Source organism: Nerophis lumbriciformis, linkage group LG38 (assembly GCF_033978685.3).
Source record: "Nerophis lumbriciformis linkage group LG38, RoL_Nlum_v2.1, whole genome shotgun sequence".
NCBI lineage: Eukaryota > Metazoa > Chordata > Actinopteri > Syngnathiformes > Syngnathidae > Nerophis > Nerophis lumbriciformis.
In genome coordinates, this window is record NC_084585.2 from 1,392,980 (window position 1) to 1,412,787 (window position 19,808).

General features: G+C 42.4%; 1 protein-coding gene across 4 annotated transcripts in view; it reads right to left on the reverse strand.

Annotated features, from left to right (window-relative positions):
- slc2a9l2 (solute carrier family 2 member 9, like 2) overlaps positions 1-19,808 on the reverse strand; it is a 157,240-nt gene that overhangs the window by 46,256 nt on the left and 91,176 nt on the right. For all 4 annotated transcript variants that reach the window (XM_061932404.2, XM_061932405.2, XM_061932406.2 and 1 more), the window contains one exon: positions 6,934-7,066. In XM_061932404.2, the coding sequence (XP_061788388.1) occupies positions 6,934-7,066 (133 nt within the window). The remainder of the gene's footprint in view (positions 1-6,933; positions 7,067-19,808) is intronic.

The following is a 19,808-nucleotide window of genomic DNA, read 5'->3' on the forward strand; positions in this document are numbered from 1 at the left end:
CATTCTTGATTTCAACCAATCATATTAAAAAATGTGGAAATGATTAAAAGAGATTGAAAGCCTGAAATGTTGCCTTGACTTTCTGTATGTTTCATGCATTTGCTAATTATATTCTAAAAACGTACTACCGTTACAGGATAAAACATTTCATTTTGACTAGTGACGACAATGGCGGAAGCGGGAATCGAACCTGGAACCCTCCAGTTGCTGGCAGGGCTACTCTACCAACCGAGCCGAGCCACCCCAATTAATATAATTTGTAATGTAATTCATATGGCAATTAATATGTTGTGAGAAATATTGTAATTGCAGAATGTGGAGATTTCACTTTTTCCAAGCTCAACCTAAACACTGTAACACCACAGGGACTCTGGCCCCTCCTCTTCTCCCTCTTCAACAGTAGCCACCGTGCACATGGGCAAAATGTATTTCATCTGTTCATATTTCGGAATAGAATGTTCCTGTGTACATGGACCCTAGAAAAAATGATCCGATTATGACATGCAATTTAATGCATCACACCTTAAATCCGAATACTTTACTTTGCTATGCACCATATACCGTATTAGGTATATGGTATACGCTACGGTGCCATCTTTTGGACGAGTTTGCTCACTGCGGTGAAAAAGCAATGACTTCCACTGTAAACAAACATGGCTTTGTGCATTTCTGCTTGTCCGACGTCACGTATTTATATATTTTGTTCTTTTGTTCACTACTCTTGTTTAATCTCTCTTTTTCAAATGGAGCTGTTCCCTGCCATTTATGTAGCGATATGTATGAGTTGGCGTATTCATGTCATGACACTGTACAGTGTATTTTACTGAGGCTAGTAGTTAGCACTTAGCATGGCTGTAAGGTCTTGAATAAAACAGCTCGTTCAGACAACAACTGGATCACTCCTTTTGTTACATCGACACATGACAATCAAGAACATACTTTTGTTTTTGCTAGTCTTATTTTTAGAACAACAAACTTAATATATAACGCTACTTCTGTACATGTGTGGAGGGGAGACAGCAGCAAGACAACCGTTTCATTCCGAGACTAATGCATTTAGTCCAAAATATGGTCGTCAAAGAAATGCACAGTAAGAATCATTTCAACCCGAATTTCGGAAGAAGTGTTTTCATGTGCTCCAATCCGAATATTGGTATAAACCACCTGTCTCGATCCGAATTACATTTTGATTCAAACCTGTGTGATCGGGTCAGAATATTCCAAATACCATGTTTACATGGAGCATTTTTATTCCAGTTATGCTTTTAATCCGATTAAAGGTGTCCATGTGCACATAGCTAGTGACTGTTCCCCAATCCATCTCACAAACAACATTGTCAAGTTTGCCACCGTTGTAGGACTGATTAGGAATAACGATGAGTCAGCCTAAAGGCAGGTGGTCTGCTCCCAGAACAACTTGGACATCAACACAACAAAACCAAGGAACTTATTGGGGAATTAAGGACATCCCAAAGAACTACTACAGGAGTGGAGGTTAAGATGGTGGAGATCTTCAGGTTTCTTGGGAGTACACATTTAAGCCGACATCACCTGGTCCATCTACGCCTCTTATCAGGGGAGGATTGCCCATCGGTGCCTTTACTTCCTCAGGAAAATAAAGCTGTTACGCCTGGGTTGCATGGTAATGTGCGGATCATTTACCCAAGATGCAGACAGAACTCCACAGGCAGCGTGCAGGTAGGAAGATGATTTATTTTCCATAAATTCAAGAATAAACAGAAAAGCGTGCCAATAGCATGGGGAGCTATGGCGAACCTTAGCACAGGAACAAGGATCAAGAATAACTAGAATAACCAAGCGTACCTTGTTTCATGAAGCAAACAAAACAGCCAGACTGAGTGTGGCGAAAGGCAGGAATAAATAGCTCTGTGATTAGCGACCGGGAGCAGCTGAGCGTCCCGACCACTAATCAGAGTCAGGTGAAAATAATCAGCACCCAGAGCAACCAAGAAACACAAACCCAGGGGTGCTAAACAGAACTAAGGGAATCTTAAACTAAAACAAAACATGATCCGGGCAACGGATCATCACAGTTCCCCCCACTTAAGGTCAGATTCCAGATGTCCCCAGAAAAAAACAAACAGAACAAGTTCAAAAGCCATGGGAGGGCAGAGGGAGGACTTGGTGGTGGGTCGCCAGGCCAAGTGTCCCCGAATCCACCGGGGAAGAGTCTGGTGGCGGCAGCAAGCCCACAGCTGGTTAATGTTTACAGGGCCTCCACAGTCCATCCTGACCTACTGCCGCATGGAGTGGTTCACAAGCGGGTAAATTGAGAGCTTTGCCCTCCGGCTCAGCTCCTTCTTCACCACAATGGATCAATACAGTGTCCGCATCCTTTCAGTCACTCTTTAATACTCTTTAAAAAAAACGACTAGCGACAAATCTAGAATCTATTTCTGGTGTTATTGTAGACTGTACTAAGTAAAGTAAGTATAAGTCAGGGGTACCGCTTGTAGTCGGTTAATTGGAGTGGAAGTGGCGGGCAAACCATTTCACCGCCGGTACAGCTCGGCTAGCTTCCGTGGTGGGCCGACCTCATCTCACAAGATGTAGTTTTTCTTTACAAGTCATTCTTGAACATGATATTGCAAATACTTATCTGCCACCTAATCAACGTTTGGCTCTCCTTCCTTGTGGGTTCTCTGGTAGCCACTTCCTGCTTCCGCAAACCACAACTTGTGATTGGATATTCACTTGGGAGTGACAAGTGAGCATCCAATCACAGTCACGTTTACCGTAACGATGAGCTACTGTCAACAAGTCGTGATCTGATTGGCTATCGTAACTGTCTAAAAACTGAATGTCCTCCTTGGTTAAACTGCACAGTTGGTTCATAGTTCATAGAGCGCTGGCAACTAGCTAGCTGAATTCTGATTGGATAAAAGCTCTAATGTAAAACCAAGCAACACTGCAGTCTAATATGATGAATACTTTCATGAATTTATGGAAAGTATGTTTAAAATAAAATGAACTTGTATTAATTTATGATCATGATTTACACCACTGGTTCTGTGACACTTTGAGGCCAGCTTTAAAAAATAGACATTTCACCCTCAAGGGAACTGTATTCAGCGTCAAAGCACAGAAAGCACCTTTGAGACAAATCTGATCAAAGGCTTATAGCACGTTACAGTTCTCCGTGCTGGGCTAACGCATGCAGTTTGAGGTACAGTATGGCAAACTCCGAGGCTGCATTTCTGTAGACTGCAGAGTTTGACCTTGATACACATTGTTTCAATTCTGTTGTCCCCATGGATGTCCTCCCACTGGGATGTGGACGTACTGAACAGCAGGACACATTCGTCCTTTTAAGGGGAACTGCACTTTGGGGGGAATTTTGCCTATCGTTCACAATCATTATGAGAGACATGACGATGGATGGTTGTTGTTGTTTTATGCATTCTAAATATTTAATCAATGTGTTTAAAAGTCGGCTTACAATGGAGCCGATGGGAGCCACTCTATTCTTCTTAAAAAGCCCTTAAAAAACATCCACACACCACCATTGAGGTTTTATAAACATGTCTCATGTAGTAACATTCATAATAACATGTAATATATACATGATGTAAGTATATATGTCATGTAATAACATTCATAATAACATGTAATATATACATGATGTAAGTATATATGTCATGTAGTAACATTCATAATAACATGTAATATATACATGATGTAAGTATATATGTCATGTAGTAACATTCATAATAACATGTAATATATACATGATGTAAGTATATATGTCATGTAGTAACATTCATAATAACATGTAATATACACATGATGTAAGTATATATGTCATGTAGTAACATTCATAATAACATGTAATATATACATGATGTAAGTATATATGTCATGTAGTAACATTCATAATAACATGTAATATATACATGATGTAAGTATATATGTCATGTAGTAGCATTCATAATAACATGTAATATATACATGATGTAAGTATATATGTCATGTAGTAACATTCATAATAACATGTAATATATACATGATGTAAGTATATATGTCATCTAGTAACATTCATAATAACATGTAATATATACATGATGTAAGTATATATGTCATGTAGTAACATTCATAATAACATGTAATATATACATGATGTAAGTATATATGTCATCTAGTGACATTCATAATAACATGTAATATATACATGATGTAAGTATATATGTCATGTAGTAACATTCATAATAACATGTAATATATACATGATGTAAGTATATATGTCATGTAGTAACATTCATAATAACATGTAATATATACATGATGTAAGTATATTTGTCATGTACTAACATGTATAATAACATGTAATATTAACCTATTTTGATCATTTTAAGCATACACAGCTCATTAACTTAAAAAACGAATCACATTTGCTTTTTTTTTTTATTTCAGACTTTGAGAGCCAACGAACATAATACAACTTCACTTACTGTACAAGGTCCGCTGTCATATACTCCCGTTTAGATCAAAAATGTCTCATAAGCCTTGTGAAGAAACAGGGTGGGGAGGTGGGGGGGGGGGGGGGGGTGGAGACAACTACTCATCGTGTCGTCCTTGCCAGTTCCAGGTCCTAAATGGCTGACAAAGTGTCCCAACTTGTCGGATTATATCCTCAGCCATCTACTTTTCAGGTGAGAGGCATGAATTATGATGTAGAATAAATTTACAGGGAGCAGGGAAGCAAGGAAGCAGCTGACCAGTGGATGATGTAAACATAGGGACAAACAGAAGTGATCACTATAAATAGTTTGTCTGTGTCAGAACTTATAATAACAATATCACTAATACTTGGTTAATATTCAAGTCACAAAATGTAAATAGAGTTTTGTCCGTGCTTTTTGGATGGTTATTTATCGGATTTTATGGGTGGAATAGTGGAGCTCCCATCAACCTTTGTTTGCGAATATTTCATATTTAGAATGCACTTTTTTTTTAGTCCATCCGCTGCTATGTTTTTCATAATGATTGTGAACCATAGGCAACATTCCCCCCAAAAAGTGCAGTTCCCCTTTAAAGTACAAGTTCCAATAAAGTACCCCATAAGGCTAATTATTGGACTCCAAGGTAAAAGTTTGTACTTTCAGGAATTTTGCACTGACTTTTTTAGGTAGATCTGTGCATGGCTCTCATAACTTTGAAAAATACCATCATTTTCTTGGGCGTCATTACCTTTGTGGACTGACAAATTGAACTACAGCGGCACAAGAAAAAGTGTTGAACACATGCAGTTTGTATGGAACATTGCAATCATGACATGTTCTGAACATAGCAATCATAGCATGTTCTGAAAGTGGCAGTTTGTATTGAACATAGCAATCATAGCATGTTCTGATCACAGCATGTTCTGAACATAGCAATCATAGCATGTTCTGAACATAGCAATCATAGCATGTTCTGAACATAGCAATCATAGCATGTTCTGAAAATAGCAATCATAGCATGTTCTGAAGGTGGCAGTTTGTATGGAACATAGCAATCATAGCATGTTCTGAACACAGCATGTTCTGAACATAGCAATCATAGCATGTTCTGAAGGTGGCAGTTTGTATGGAACATAGCAATCATAGCATGTTCTGAACACAGCATGTTCTGAACATAGCAATCATAGCATGTTCTGAAAGTGGCAGTTTGTATTGAGCATAGCAATCATAGCATGTTCTGAACATAGCAATCATAGTATGTTCTGAAGGTGGCAGTTTGTATGGAACATAGCAATCATAGCATGTTCTGAACATAGCAATCATAGCATGTTCTGAACATAGCAATCATAGCATGTTCTGAAGGTGGCAGTTTGTATGGAACATAGCAATCATAGCATGTTCTGAACACAGCATGTTCTGAACATAGCAATCATAACATGTTCTGAAAGTGGCAGTTTGTATTGAACATAGCAATCATAGCATGTTCTGAACATAGCAATCATAGCATGTTCTGAAGGTGGCAGTTTGTATGGAACATAGCAATCATAGCATGTTCTGAACACAGCATGTTCTGAACATAGCAATCATAACATGTTCTGAAAGTGGCAGTTTGTATTGAACATAGCAATCATAGCATGTTCTGAACATAGCAATCATAGTATGTTCTGAAGGTGGCAGTTTGTATGGAACATAGCAATCATAGCATGTTCTGAACATAGCAATCATAGCATGTTCTGAACATAGCAATCATAGCATGTTCTGAAGGTGGCAGTTTGTATGGAACATAGCAATCATAGCATGTTCTGAACACAGCATGTTCTGAACATAGCAATCATAACATGTTCTGAAAGTGGCAGTTTGTATTGAACATAGCAATCATAGCATGTTCTGAACATAGCAATCATAGTATGTTCTGAAGGTGGCAGTTTGTATGAAACATAGCAATCATAGCATGTTCTGAACATAGCAATCATAGCATGTTCTGAACACAGCATGTTCTGAACATAGCAATCATAACATGTTCTGAAAGTGGCAGTTTGTATTGAACATAGCAATCATAGCATGTTCTGAACATAGCAATCATAGCATGTTCTGAACATAGCAATCATAGTATGTTCTGAAGGTGGCAGTTTGTATGGAACATAGCAATCATAGCATGTTCTGAACATAGCAATCATAGCATGTTCTGAACATAGCAATCATAGTATGTTCTGAAGGTGGCAGTTTGTATGGAACATAGCAATCATAGCATGTTCTGAACACAGCATGTTGTGAACATAGCAATCATAGCATGTTGTGAACACAGCATGTTGTGAACATAGCAATCATAGCATGTTCTGAACACAGCATGTTGTGAACATGGCAATCATAGCATGTTCTGCAGGTGGCAGCTGTAGTGAATAGAAGGTGGCGGGTCACAGCAACAGTCGGGTGCCGACACAGCAGTTTGAGTGTGTTGCTTGTCTCACAATACCTCTCTGGGCTGCAGCCTCGTCCCTCCTCTCGATCAGCAAGAAGCGAGGACTCTCCGGAAGGAAAGGCATAACGCAGAGTTGCAGCAATGCAGGCAGCGCCAGGAAGGAGAAGAGGTAATTCCACCTGGACTCCTGCAGTCCAAAAAACAGCCAAGAAGAAAAAGGAAATGAGCAACAACAATATATACTTAAAGTGCTGTTGATTGACTTGCTGCACCACATCAATACAACACTACTCTCTTATCCTTTCCCACAGAGAGCGTTCACAAATGTTTTACAATCTGGAAATGATCCCTCAACAGCCTACTTATTCCTCCTGAGTGCCCACACAGCCGAGCAAAGTCATTAGTTATTATGTTTTCTTCAATTTACATCTGAAGCGGTTTAGTAGCGCAGAGTTTTAATGGCTGCACATATGCTACGCGATATCATTTGAATATATGATCCATGATCGTGCTAAATATCGTTCTCTCGTCACTAAGCCACATGAACGCTGGTCCAGATGTTCATTTGCTAACACTTATTAAGAAGGCAAATGTGTTCAAGCGGCACAAATGTATTTTTCAACCTTTATATAATATTTTCATAACTTTTGGGATGATATATGGACTAGTGGAATGACACCTGTGTCATGGGCTGAGGGCGTCTGTATCGCTCTCACTGGCCCTGAGCCACTTTGAGGAGGCTGGCAGGAACCCTGCAGCCACTTTGAGGAGGCTGGCAGGAACCCTGCAGCCACTTTGAGGAGGCTGGCAGGAACCCTGCAGCCACTTTGAGGAGGCTGGCAGGAACCCTGCAGCCACTTTGAGGAGGGTGGCAGGAACCCTGCAGCCACTTTGAGGAGGGTGGCAGGAACCCTGCAGCCACTTTGAGGAGGGTGGCAGGAACCCTGCAGCCACTTTGAGGAGGGTGGCAGGAACCCTGCAGTCACTTTGAGGAGGGTGGCAGGAACCCTGCAGCCACTAGTTTGAGGAGGGTGGCAGGAACCCTGCAGCCACTAGTTTGAGGAGGGTGGCAGGAACCCTGCAGCCACTTTGAGGAGGGTGGCAGGAACCCTGCAGCCACTTTGAGGAGGGTGGCAGGAACCCTGCAGCCACTTTGAGGAGGGTGGCAGGAACCCTGCAGCCACTTTGAGGAGGGTGGCAGGAACCCTGCAGCCACTTTGAGGAGGCTGGCAGGAACCCTGCAGCCACTTTGAGGAGGGTGGCAGGAACCCTGCAGCCACTTTGAGGAGGCTGGCAGGAACCCTGCAGCCACTTTGAGGAGGGTGGCAGGAACCCTGCAGCCACTTTGAGGAGGGTGGCAGGAACCCTGCAGCCACTTTGAGGAGGCTGGCAGGAACCCTGCAGCCACTTTGAGGAGGCTGGCAGGAACCCTGCAGCCACTTTGAGGAGGGTGGCAGGAACCCTGCAGCCACTTTGAGGAGGGTGGCAGGAACCCTGCAGCCACTTTGAGGAGGCTGGCAGGAACCCTGCAGCCACTTTGAGGAGGGTGACAGGAACCCTGCAGCCACTTTGAGGAGGGTGGCAGGAACCCTGCAGCCACTTTGAGGAGGGTGGCAGGAACCACTTTGAGGAGGGTGGCAGGAACCCTGCAGCCACTTTGAGGAGGGTGGCAGGAACCCTGCAGCCACTTTGAGGAGGGTGGCAGGAACCCTGCAGCCACTTTGAGGAGGGTGGCAGGAACCCTGCAGCCACTTTGAGGAGGCTGGCAGGAATCCTGCAACCACTTTGAGGAGGCTGGCAGGAACCCTGCAACCACTTTGAGGAGGGTGGCAGGAACCCTGCAACCACTTTGAGGAGGCTGGCAGGAACCCTGCAGCCACTTTGAGGAGGGTGGCAGGAACCCTGCAGCCACTTTGAGGAGGCTGGCAGGAACCCTGCGGCCACTTTGAGGAGGCTGGCAGGAACCCTGCAGCCACTTTGAGGAGGCTGGCAGGAACCCTGCAGCCACTTTGAGGAGGGTGGCAGGAACCCTGCAGCCACTTTGAGGAGGGTGGCAGGAACCCTGCAGCCACTTTGAGGAGGGTGGCAGGAACCCTGCAGTCACTTTGAGGAGGGTGGCAGGAACCCTGCAGCCACTTTGAGGAGGGTGGCAGGAACCCTGCAGCCACTAGTTTGAGGAGGGTGGCAGGAACCCTGCAGCCACTTTGAGGAGGGTGGCAGGAACCCTGCAGCCACTTTGAGGAGGGTGGCAGGAACCCTGCAGCCACTTTGAGGAGGGTGGCAGGAACCCTGCAGCCACTTTGAGGAGGGTGGCAGGAACCCTGCAGCCACTTTGAGGAGGCTGGCAGGAACCCTGCAGCCACTTTGAGGAGGGTGGCAGGAACCCTGCAGCCACTTTGAGGAGGGTGGCAGGAACCCTGCAGCCACTTTGAGGAGGCTGGCAGGAATCCTGCAACCACTTTGAGGAGGCTGGCAGGAACCCTGCAACCACTTTGAGGAGGGTGGAAGGAACCCTGCAACCACTTTGAGGAGGCTGGCAGGAACCCTGCAGCCACTTTGAGGAGGGTGGCAGGAACCCTGCAGCCACTTTGAGGAGGCTGGCAGGAACCCTGCGGCCACTTTGAGGAGGCTGGCAGGAACCCTGCAGCCACTTTGATGAGGCTGGCAGGAACCCTGCAGCCACTTTGAGGAGGGTGGCAGGAACCCTGCAGCCACTTTGAGGAGGCTGGCAGGAACCCTGCAGCCACTTCGATGAGGCTGGCAGGAACCCTGCAGCCACTTTGAGGAGGCTGGCAGGAACCCTGCAACCACTTTGAGGAGGGTGGCAGGAACCCTGCAACCACTTTGAGGAGGCTGGCAGGAACCCTGCAACCACTTTGAGGAGGGTGGCAGGAACCCTGCAGCCACTTTGAGGAGGCTGGCAGGAACCCTGCGGCCACTTTGAGGAGGGTGGCAGGAACCCTGCAGCCACTTTGAGGAGGGTGGCAGGAACCCTGCAGCCACTTTGAGGAGGGTGGAAGGAACCCTGCAGTCACTTTGAGGAGGGTGGAAGGAACCCTGCAACCACTTTGAGGAGGGTGGCAGGAACCCTGCAGCCACTTTGAGGAGGGTGGAAGGAACCCTGCAGTCACTTTGAGGAGGGTGGAAGGAACCCTGCAGCCACTTTGAGGAGGGTAGCAGGAACCCTGCAGCCACTTTGAGGAGGGTGGCAGGAACCCTGCAGCCACTTTGAGGAGGGTGGCAGGAACCCTGCAGCCACTTTGAGGAGGGTGGCAGGAACCCTGCAGCCACTTTGAGGAGGGTGGCAGGAACCCTGCAGCCACTTTGAGGAGGGTGGCAGGAACCCTGCAGTCACTTTGAGGAGGCTGGCAGGAACCCTGCAGCCACTTTGAGGAGGGTGGCAGGAACCCTGCAGCCACTTTGAGGAGGGTGGCAGGAACCCTGCAGCCACTTTGAGGAGGGTGGCAGGAACCCTGCAGCCACTTTGAGGAGGGTGGCAGGAACCCTGCAGCCACTTTGAGGAGGGTGGCAGGAACCCTGCAGTCACTTTGAGGAGGGTGGCAGGAACCCTGCAGCCACTTTGAGGAGGGTGGCAGGAACCCTGCAGCCACTTTGAGGAGGGTGGCAGGAACCCTGCAGCCACTTTGAGGAGGGTGGCAGGAACCCTGCAGTCACTATTACCAATGACATGGAGTATTACTACTGACATGGAGTATTACTAATGACATGGAGTATTACTACTGACATGGAGTATTACTACTGACATGGAGTATTACTAATGACATGGAGTATTACTACTGACATGGAGTATTACTACTGACATGGAGTATTACTACTGACATGGAGTATTACTACTGACATGGAGTATTACTACTGACATGGAGTATTACGTAGTTAGTCTGGCGAGCTGTAGACAGCACAGACACTAAGCAACGGCACATTATTTGCGGATTATAATTACTGGTTTGCAAAAAGTCTTTTTAGAATAGAATAGAGTTTTATTGTCATTATTACAGTGAACATGAAATGGGAGCAGATCCTCTCAGGTGTATACACAATCATTTAGTAATATAAATAGTAAAAAAAGATTAAAAAAAAGAAGATATGTATCTATCTTTTAAGCCCAATAGGTGAAAGTACATCATCTCCCACAACACATCAGACTGTACCTCACGACACACGAGTGAGTGGTTGAAAAACAGCAGACTAGACAATATATGGACTGTAATAAATAACAGTGAAGCCATTTTTACTGCCATTGCTCCGCTTGGTTGAGGCACAGAATGATCAATCAGTGATGAGGCCAAGATGAGAACTATCAACATTGCTTCTTTCACGCTGCTATCCTGCAGACATCTTTGACAAATAGCCAAACAAGAGTAGATTGACGAGCATCATGTCGTCCATTGAGTTTCCATCCTGTGCAGGTCATACAGCATATTCATGGCAACGTGTATTTGTCAACCAGCGTCTGCTAGACTGATGAGCAAGACTTGCTGTTCAAAAACTGAACCTTTCAATCATGTATTTCTCTGAATGAATCAGTCTGTTATTCCAATGTGTCAGTTGTAGAAAACATGGATTTTAGATGGTACAAAATGTGTCCTTGGTGTCAAATGTGCAACACCTATTCATTTGCTTGAAAGAATGACGCAAATGCTAAATGGGTTCTACTTGTATAGCTTTTCTACCTTCAAGGCGCTTTGACACTATTTCCATATTCACCCATTCACACACTGATGGCCCTAACCACCACCCATCAGGAGCAAGGGTGAAGTGTCTTGCTCAAGGACACAACGGACGTGACGAGGTTGGTAGAAGGTGGGGATCGAACCAGGAACCCTCAGGTTGCTGGCAAGGCCACTCTCCCAACTTCACCACGCCGTCCGCAGAAGAAATGTGTTTAATAATCTAAGGCCGGACATGTTGAAAAAGCCATTCATCCATCCATTTTCTACCGCTTGTCTCTTTTGGGGTCGCGGGGGTGCTGGAGCCTATCTCAGCTGCACCCTGGACAAGTCACCACCTCATCACAGGGCCAACACAGATAGACAACATTCACACACTAGGAACCATTTAGTGTTGCCAATCAACCTATCCCTTTGGAGGTGGGAGGGGCCTATCCCCAGGTGCATGTCTTTGGAGGTGGGAGGGGCCTATCCCCAGGTGCATGTCTTTGGAGGTGGGAGGGGCCTATCCCCAGGTGCATGTCTTTGGAGGTGGGAGGGGCCTATCCACAGGTGCATGTCTTTGGAGGTGGGAGGGGCCTATCCACAGGTGCATGTCTTTGGAGGTGGGAGGAAGTAGAACGGAGTAGAACCCACGCAGACACGGGGAGAACATGCAAACTCCACACAGAAAGATCCCGAGCCTGGGATTGAATTTAGGACTACTCAGGACCTTCTTATTGTGAGGCACATGCACTAACCCCTCTTCCACCGTGCTATTGTACCTAAAATACAAAAAAACATATTTCTGGAGCCGCAAAACCTTAAGAGCCTTATATAAGTTTTATAATCAAAGCAACACATGATGTCTATATTAGCTTTATTAGCCTACTATCAAAATGACTATGTGTCGTGGGCTGACGCAGAACTTCCTTGACAGAAACGTTGAGTTTTTAATATTTATTCTACATATTTTTACAACATAGAATGGCCAAAGGTAAACATGTGTGTGTCCAAGTTGAAGGACAAGGCAGGCTATCTTACAATCTTTGCAAGCTGGGTAACATTTACTGTGGTCTGGAACAACATGGCGCATAAACAATGCAGCCAATATTACATACAGATAATGTGTCATGAGACATGCAAAACTAAATGATATACAAAGAGTATAAAAGTAAAGGATATGAAATGAGCTCAAATATAGCTACAAATGAGGCATAATGATGTAATATGTACATACAGCTAGCCTAAATAGCATGTTAGCATCAATTAGCTTGCAGTCATGCACTGACCTTACATGCCGGATTAGCACTCCACACAAGTCGATAACATCAACAAAACTCCGTTTTGTGCATTCATGCCGACATACAACGTTTGGTGGACAAAATGAGACAAAGAAGGAGTGGCATAAAACACGTCTTTCTGTGGCAGCGTTGGAGAAAGTTGTACATGTGAACAAACTTGCGTCACAGTCCACACAACTACGGTGAGTTCAAGGACCGTCGAAATTAGTCGGACAAAACGCCACTCGCACAACACTCGTCAGTGAAGCATAAATACAAACATGTTTGTGTTTATATATATATATATATATATATATATTTATATATATTATATATATATATATATATACTAATAGATAGATATTGTATGAAGTTGATCTAAAGATTTAGGCGTTCAATGTTTCAAAAAAACTAACTAAAATATGACTTATTAAAAAAAATTGGACTGAGTCTCCTCTAAGACCAAACTTGAGGAGAGCCCGATACATTAAAAAAAAGATATACATTACATTGGTGTTGAAATGAAAAGATATCAAAATGGCCCCTGCAGACTTTGATTATTTAGAGTGCGGTTTGGAAAGCTGTGTTGTAGAATGTGTGCACATTGTCACAAGACACAACATTTATGCAGATGAAGTACTTCTTACTGCTTGAAATGAGGCTTGGGGTCTGTGTAGTGACCTTGCTGCTTATTACAACTAATATCAGATCATTGTTAATTGGTTATTGCTATTTTGGTTGGAACTCCAAATGCCGCTATGAGAAATAAAAATGGCGGACTTCCACGAGCGTCAGCTGGAAAAAAATGTTTTGAATTCCCATTTTTGGCACTCAAATAGTAATAAAATCAGATCAGAAAAGAGGGTTTTGCATAGCATGGTTATTGTTACCTCAATCATTGGTATGTGTTCATCTCCAAAAGCATTGTGGGTATGACTCCATCTTATCTGTCTTGTCTTTCAACAAAGAAACTAGGACGTCACAATCTCATACCTGCCAACTTTTGAAATCAGAAAAACCTAGTAGCCAGGGTCCAGGGGCCGCAGGCCCCGGTAGGTCCAGGACAAAGTCTCAAAATGATTATTAGCATTCAGACAGGTTAAAATGTTGCTAAAACCATCACTTTTCTATCAGTCACAGTGACTTTTCAAAACAAAAATATTACAGCAAAAATCATATGGGTTGATTGACATGTTTATTCTGTAAGATAACTTCAATAGTTTGAAATTATTTTGACAGTTAATGCCAGTTATCCTGTCAACCTTTCACAAGACTTCAATTTGTTCATTGAAAGTATAAACAGTATAAACACTTTTTACAGTAAACAAATGGTAAAACAGCACTAAACAATTCCATTAAAAAAAAATTATTATTATTATTTTTATTATTATTAACTTTCTGTCCAAGCTTGTATAATCTACTGCCTTGTTCAATTGTAAAAAATATTCTGTGCCTAAAATTCACATTTCTATCACAATTATCATACTGTAAACATGGTAAGCTAACTTCATTAAAATTAATAGTCCTGTCAATAGCATGGAATTACAATTCAAATGTAGTTTTTTTGTAAGCCTTTCAAAAGAATTCAAAATATGAAAAATTAATGAAAATTAATTGAAGCCATCAGACACTTGAAAAGTGGCACATCACATCTCTAATGTAATCATTTGAACTTTTCAACAGAAATAGCACTGCAAAAATATTAAGGACATACTTCTGTATTTTGGTAGTTATGCTGTCAACATTTAACAAGATTTCTTCAACTTGGACTTGAAAGCATAAATAGTATAAACACTTTTAACAGTATAACAGTACTAAACAATTCCAATAGATAACATTGGTGTCATTACCTTTTTGTGGCTAAAATCCAAATTTATTCTATCAGATTGATCATACTGCAAAAATGATATGGTAACTTTATTGTCAACTGAATAATGTTTGATGTTTTGGTTCGACCACATCCATATTTTTTGGCGATTTTCGAGCCGGGAAACATTTTCCGAAATAACTGTCCCATGTGATCAGCCAGTGCGATTGGAAGTCCATGCTCAATTATTGCCTCCGTAAATAAAACTTCGGCATTTATCACATCCAAAGAATCTGTTTGGGCGACGAAAAACGTTGAAAGTTTTCCACTTGTATCGCTAGCAACGGCATTAGACTTGTGTTTTTTTGTCCCAACGTGGTCTTTTACATCGCTAATTCCTCCGTGTCCGATCGAAAAATCTTGTCTGCACAAGGTGCAATTCGCGTAGTTTTCACCTTTTTTGGAACGGATAATTATTCCCGGATAGGCTTTTGAATATTCTTCACGGAATGACTGCAGTTTTCTTTTTGGTTGCGATTTTTCTCCGGCTGATTCCATGATCGTTCGCTCGTTTGGAAACAATGGCAACTGGTGCCTCGTGCTTGGCAGCGGTGCTATAAATAGCCTCGCGCATGGCATTCGGAATAGCTCGATAGGAAGTTACGGGAAGCAGTGTCGATTGTCATTGTTGTTACGAGATTTCGTGAATAAAACTTAAAAAAAAAATTTTTTTTTAATTAATGAAAAAACATATTTTTTATCACTGCAACCGTAACCCGGAATAGGTTGATGAAAACCGTACTAATTACGGGAAAACCGGAGTAGTTGGCAGGTATGCAATCTTCGTTCAATGAATGTTCTGCAATTTGTCATCCACAAAGTAAGAACTGAACTGGGCAAGAAAGCATTTAGGTTTTCAGCAGCGAAGGCTTGGAATAATAATAATAATAATAGTAATAACCTACAATCAAATCTTCAACTTCAAACCCTTCTTACATGACATGAGTTTAAAGCTTCTGTGAAAGGACTGCAGTCTACCTCGTGTGTATGTACATGTTATGTTATGTTATTTTCATTTATTACCTTGTGTGTATGTACATGTTATGTTATGTTATGTTATGTTATGTTATGTTAATTTATTACCTTGTATGTATGTACATGTTATGTTATGTTATGTTATTTTAATTTATTATGCACCCCCCAACCAACATGTGTTATATGAGCACGTTTTAATGTTGTAAATGTCATGTTTTATGTGTTGTTTACTGTTTACCTTGTGTGTATGTACATGTGTTGTATGAGCACGTTTTAATATTGTAAATGTCATGTTTTATGTGTTGTTTACTGTTTACCTTGACCTTGTGTGTATGCACGTGTTATGTGAGCACGTTTTAATATTGTAAATGTCATGTTTTATGTGTTATTTACTGTTTACCTTAACCTTGTGTGTATGCACGTGTTATGTGAGCACGTTTTAATATTGTAAATGTCATGTTTTATGTGTTGTTTACTGTTTACCTTGACCTTGTGTGTATGCACATGTGTTATGTGAGCACGTTTTAATGTTGTAAATGTGATGTTTTATGTGTTGTTTACTGTTTACCTTGTGTGTATGCACATGTGTTATATGAGCATGTTTTAATGTTGTAAATGTCATGTTTCATGTGTTGTTTACTGTTTACCTTGTGTGTATGCACATGTGTTGTATGAGCGCGTTTTAATATTGTAAATGTCATGTTTTATGTGTTGTTTACTGTTTACCTTGTGTGTATGCACATGTGTTATATGAGCACGTTTTAATGTTGTAAATGTCATGTTTTATGTGTTGTTTACTGTCTGACAAGACAGATAGGCAAAACTCTGAAAAAAAATAATGCAAATCCGCTTCAAGGAGCCAATTAAAACATTAACTTGATGCATTTTGGTGTCATTTAGTATTTTTTTTTTATGACGTTTGTTTTTATTCACATCAAATATACATTAAAATATGCGTTACATGAAAAAAATCTCTTTAAGTATGAATGTGTTTGCAGTTTGAGCGGCATGAGTGCAGACTATCACAAATGAGCACACCTTCACCAAGTGTTTTGTATTGGAGATGCACTGCACCGCTGCTTCTTAATTGCCCATAAAAAGTGGTCGACGTCTCCCAAAACGATGCAGGCAGGAGCAGGACAACATGAATGACAATTCTCCCACTAATAGCACACGCTGTTTAGCACGTGGTGTTTGGACCTGAGTAAATCTAGTCCTTATTGCTGCTGAAAAGAAGCATAAGTAGGCCTAGGTACGACAGTGTTCATTGTTACTCCTTCTGCTTCAAACTGTTAGTTGTTGTTTTTTCTTTTCCATCGCGTATTAGCAAATTGCTGAGAGCGGAGGGTGCTTGCTGACATGTCTGCTGAGTGTGTGTGCTGACGTGTCTGCTGAGTGTGTGTGCTGACATGCCGGGATTGAACACAGGTCAATTTTGTTTTTTAAAAGCCTTCTTTGCCGAAAGTGGCGAGAGGTTAAAGCACATTTACCGGCAGCTTCCTTCAGGTAGATGACAGACATGGGTTTGTTTGTGTGATCAATCTGGGATCAGTCCTGATTTATTTACCTGGCCAAACAAATTCACAAGTCAGAAACCAAGCGGACTCTTAAAAAGTCTACTTGGCTTGTACAGACAGCAGCAGTTGGTGGCTGATGTCCTCTCCCACGCCTGATGGATTACAGGCTGCGTCTCACCAATTAGTCCACGTACACAACGGGTAAATGGATCAATTGATTTGATGGGATTACCTAATATGTTGAGCCTTATTAGGTCGCACCTTCATTTGCCTTTTATCAATATTTGTACTTGCAGAAGAAAAAGTGTTTCTGACGTCAAGTCAAATGGTCGCCGCTGGTCAGACAGACACAATAAAGCAGGATTACGGCAAGAAATAGAAAATCAATGTCCATAACATTTTGTAGAAGGGTGGCGTGTATCTCTGGGAAGAAGCCATAACATTTTGGTGAGGATGAAGGTATTCTTCCCATTTGAGGCAGCAATCAAACTGTCCACTTACCCTTTTTCCACTTTTGTTAGCAGGCCAGCCTTAAACTGGAAGTGCTATACAGTATTGCTACAACAACACACCTAATGGAGGGCTTCAGCACTGTCGTGTAGTGAGGCTCTCAAAGCTGAAGCCCAGGGGCCCCCACCCAATCAACTGACGGTGGAATGCAGTGATTGGTGTTGACGGCTGTCACTCACATGGCTCTGTGATTGTGTACTCTCTCTCTCCGCTGCGTTGTCTTGTCCTGCTGCTCTGAGCTGACAAAACTGGACAGAGCGCCTTACAACCCGGTGCACCTAATGTACAGATGACTGCCCATTTCAAAAGGCCACGGCCCCTGACTCCCCTTCTCAACTGTCTATGCCACGTCAAGGCTTGGTTAGCCCACAATTTTTGAATAATGAATGAGGGAAAAAGGGAAATTGTAGTTTTTGGCACGGCCCTCACTGACTTGGGACCATTGCAAAATGATGTGCGGCCCAAAGTCACCAGCCTTGGCGTCACTATAGACAGACATTTTAAACTTGACAAACAAGTCAATGGCCTTTTCAAATCCTGTTTTTATCATCTTCATCTTTTAGCAAAGTTAAAACCGTTTTTATCTTTGAACCTTTTTGAACAAGTGGTGCATGCTTTTATTTCAAGTGGCCTGGACTACTGCAATGCACTTTATGCTGGCATTAGCCAGAAAGCTCTCTCCCGGTTGCAGTTAGTCCAGAAGGCGGCAGCAGGACTTTTAACCCTGTAAGACCCGGACATAGGGGCCAGGAGACGCCAGCATATAACCCCAATTCTTCAGAGTTTGCACTGGCTCCCTGTTCATCTTACAATTGATTTTAAAAGCTTGCTGTTAGTTTTACATGGACTGGCACCTCAGTATATCTCAGACCTCATCCAAACTTACAATCCTGCACGCGCTGTGAGGTCCGAGAGCCAGCTCCAGATCGTGGTGCCCAAGACCAGACTTAAATCCAGGGGAGACAGGGCCTTCTCTGTGGTCGGCCCTAAGCTCTGGAACATTCTGCCCCTCCATGTTCAAACTGCTCCCACAGTGGACTGTTTTAAGTCTCGTCTTAAGACCCACTTTTATTTTCTGGCTTTTAACACTACGTGAGTTGTGTGGTCCTAAAATGTTGACTTCTAATTACTTTTTTAATTGGTTTTACCCTTTAAAATCGTTTTTAATCATATTTATTTTTATATTGTTTTCATATTGGTTTTATATTTATTTATTTTTTTGTTTTTATTCAGTCATTGGTGGAGCTAAGGATAATATTTTAATATTGTTTTAATATTGTTGTGTAGCAATTTGGAAACATTTTGTTGTTTAAATGTGCTAAATAAATAAAGTGGATTGATGGATTGATAATTCTGGTTGTGCTTACCGACCTCGGAGCAATTTTATTTGGTACATGGTGAAATGATAAGTTAAAGTTAAGTTAAAGTACCAATGATTGTCACACACACACTAGGTGTGGTGAAATGTGTCCTCTGCATCGCCCTGTTCACTCCCTGGGAGGTGAGGGGAGCAGTGAGCAGCAGCGGTCAAGTGTGACCAGTAGATGGCAGTCACACATAAGAGATACATGTAGACTGCAATATGATGACAGTCACACATAAGAGATACGTGTAGACTGCAATATGATGGCAGTCACACATAAATTATACATGTAGACTGCAATATGATGGCAGTCACACATAAGAGATACGTGTAGACTGCAATATGATGGCAGTCACACATAAGAGATACATGTAGTCTGCAATATGATGGCAGTCACACATAAATTATACATGTAGACTGCAATATGATGGCAGTCACACATAAGAGATACATGTAGACTGCAATATGATGGCAGTCACACATAAGAGATACGTGTAGACTGCAATAGGATGGCAGTCACACAGAAGAGATACATGTAGACTGCAATATGATGGCAGTCACACGTAAGAGATACGTGTAGACTGCAATATGATGGCAGTCACACATAAATGATACATGTAGACTGCAATATGATGGCAGTCACACATAAGAGATACATGTAGACTGCAATATGATGGCAGTCACACATAAGAGATACGTGTAGACTGCAATATGATGACAGTCACACATAAGAGATACGTGTAGACT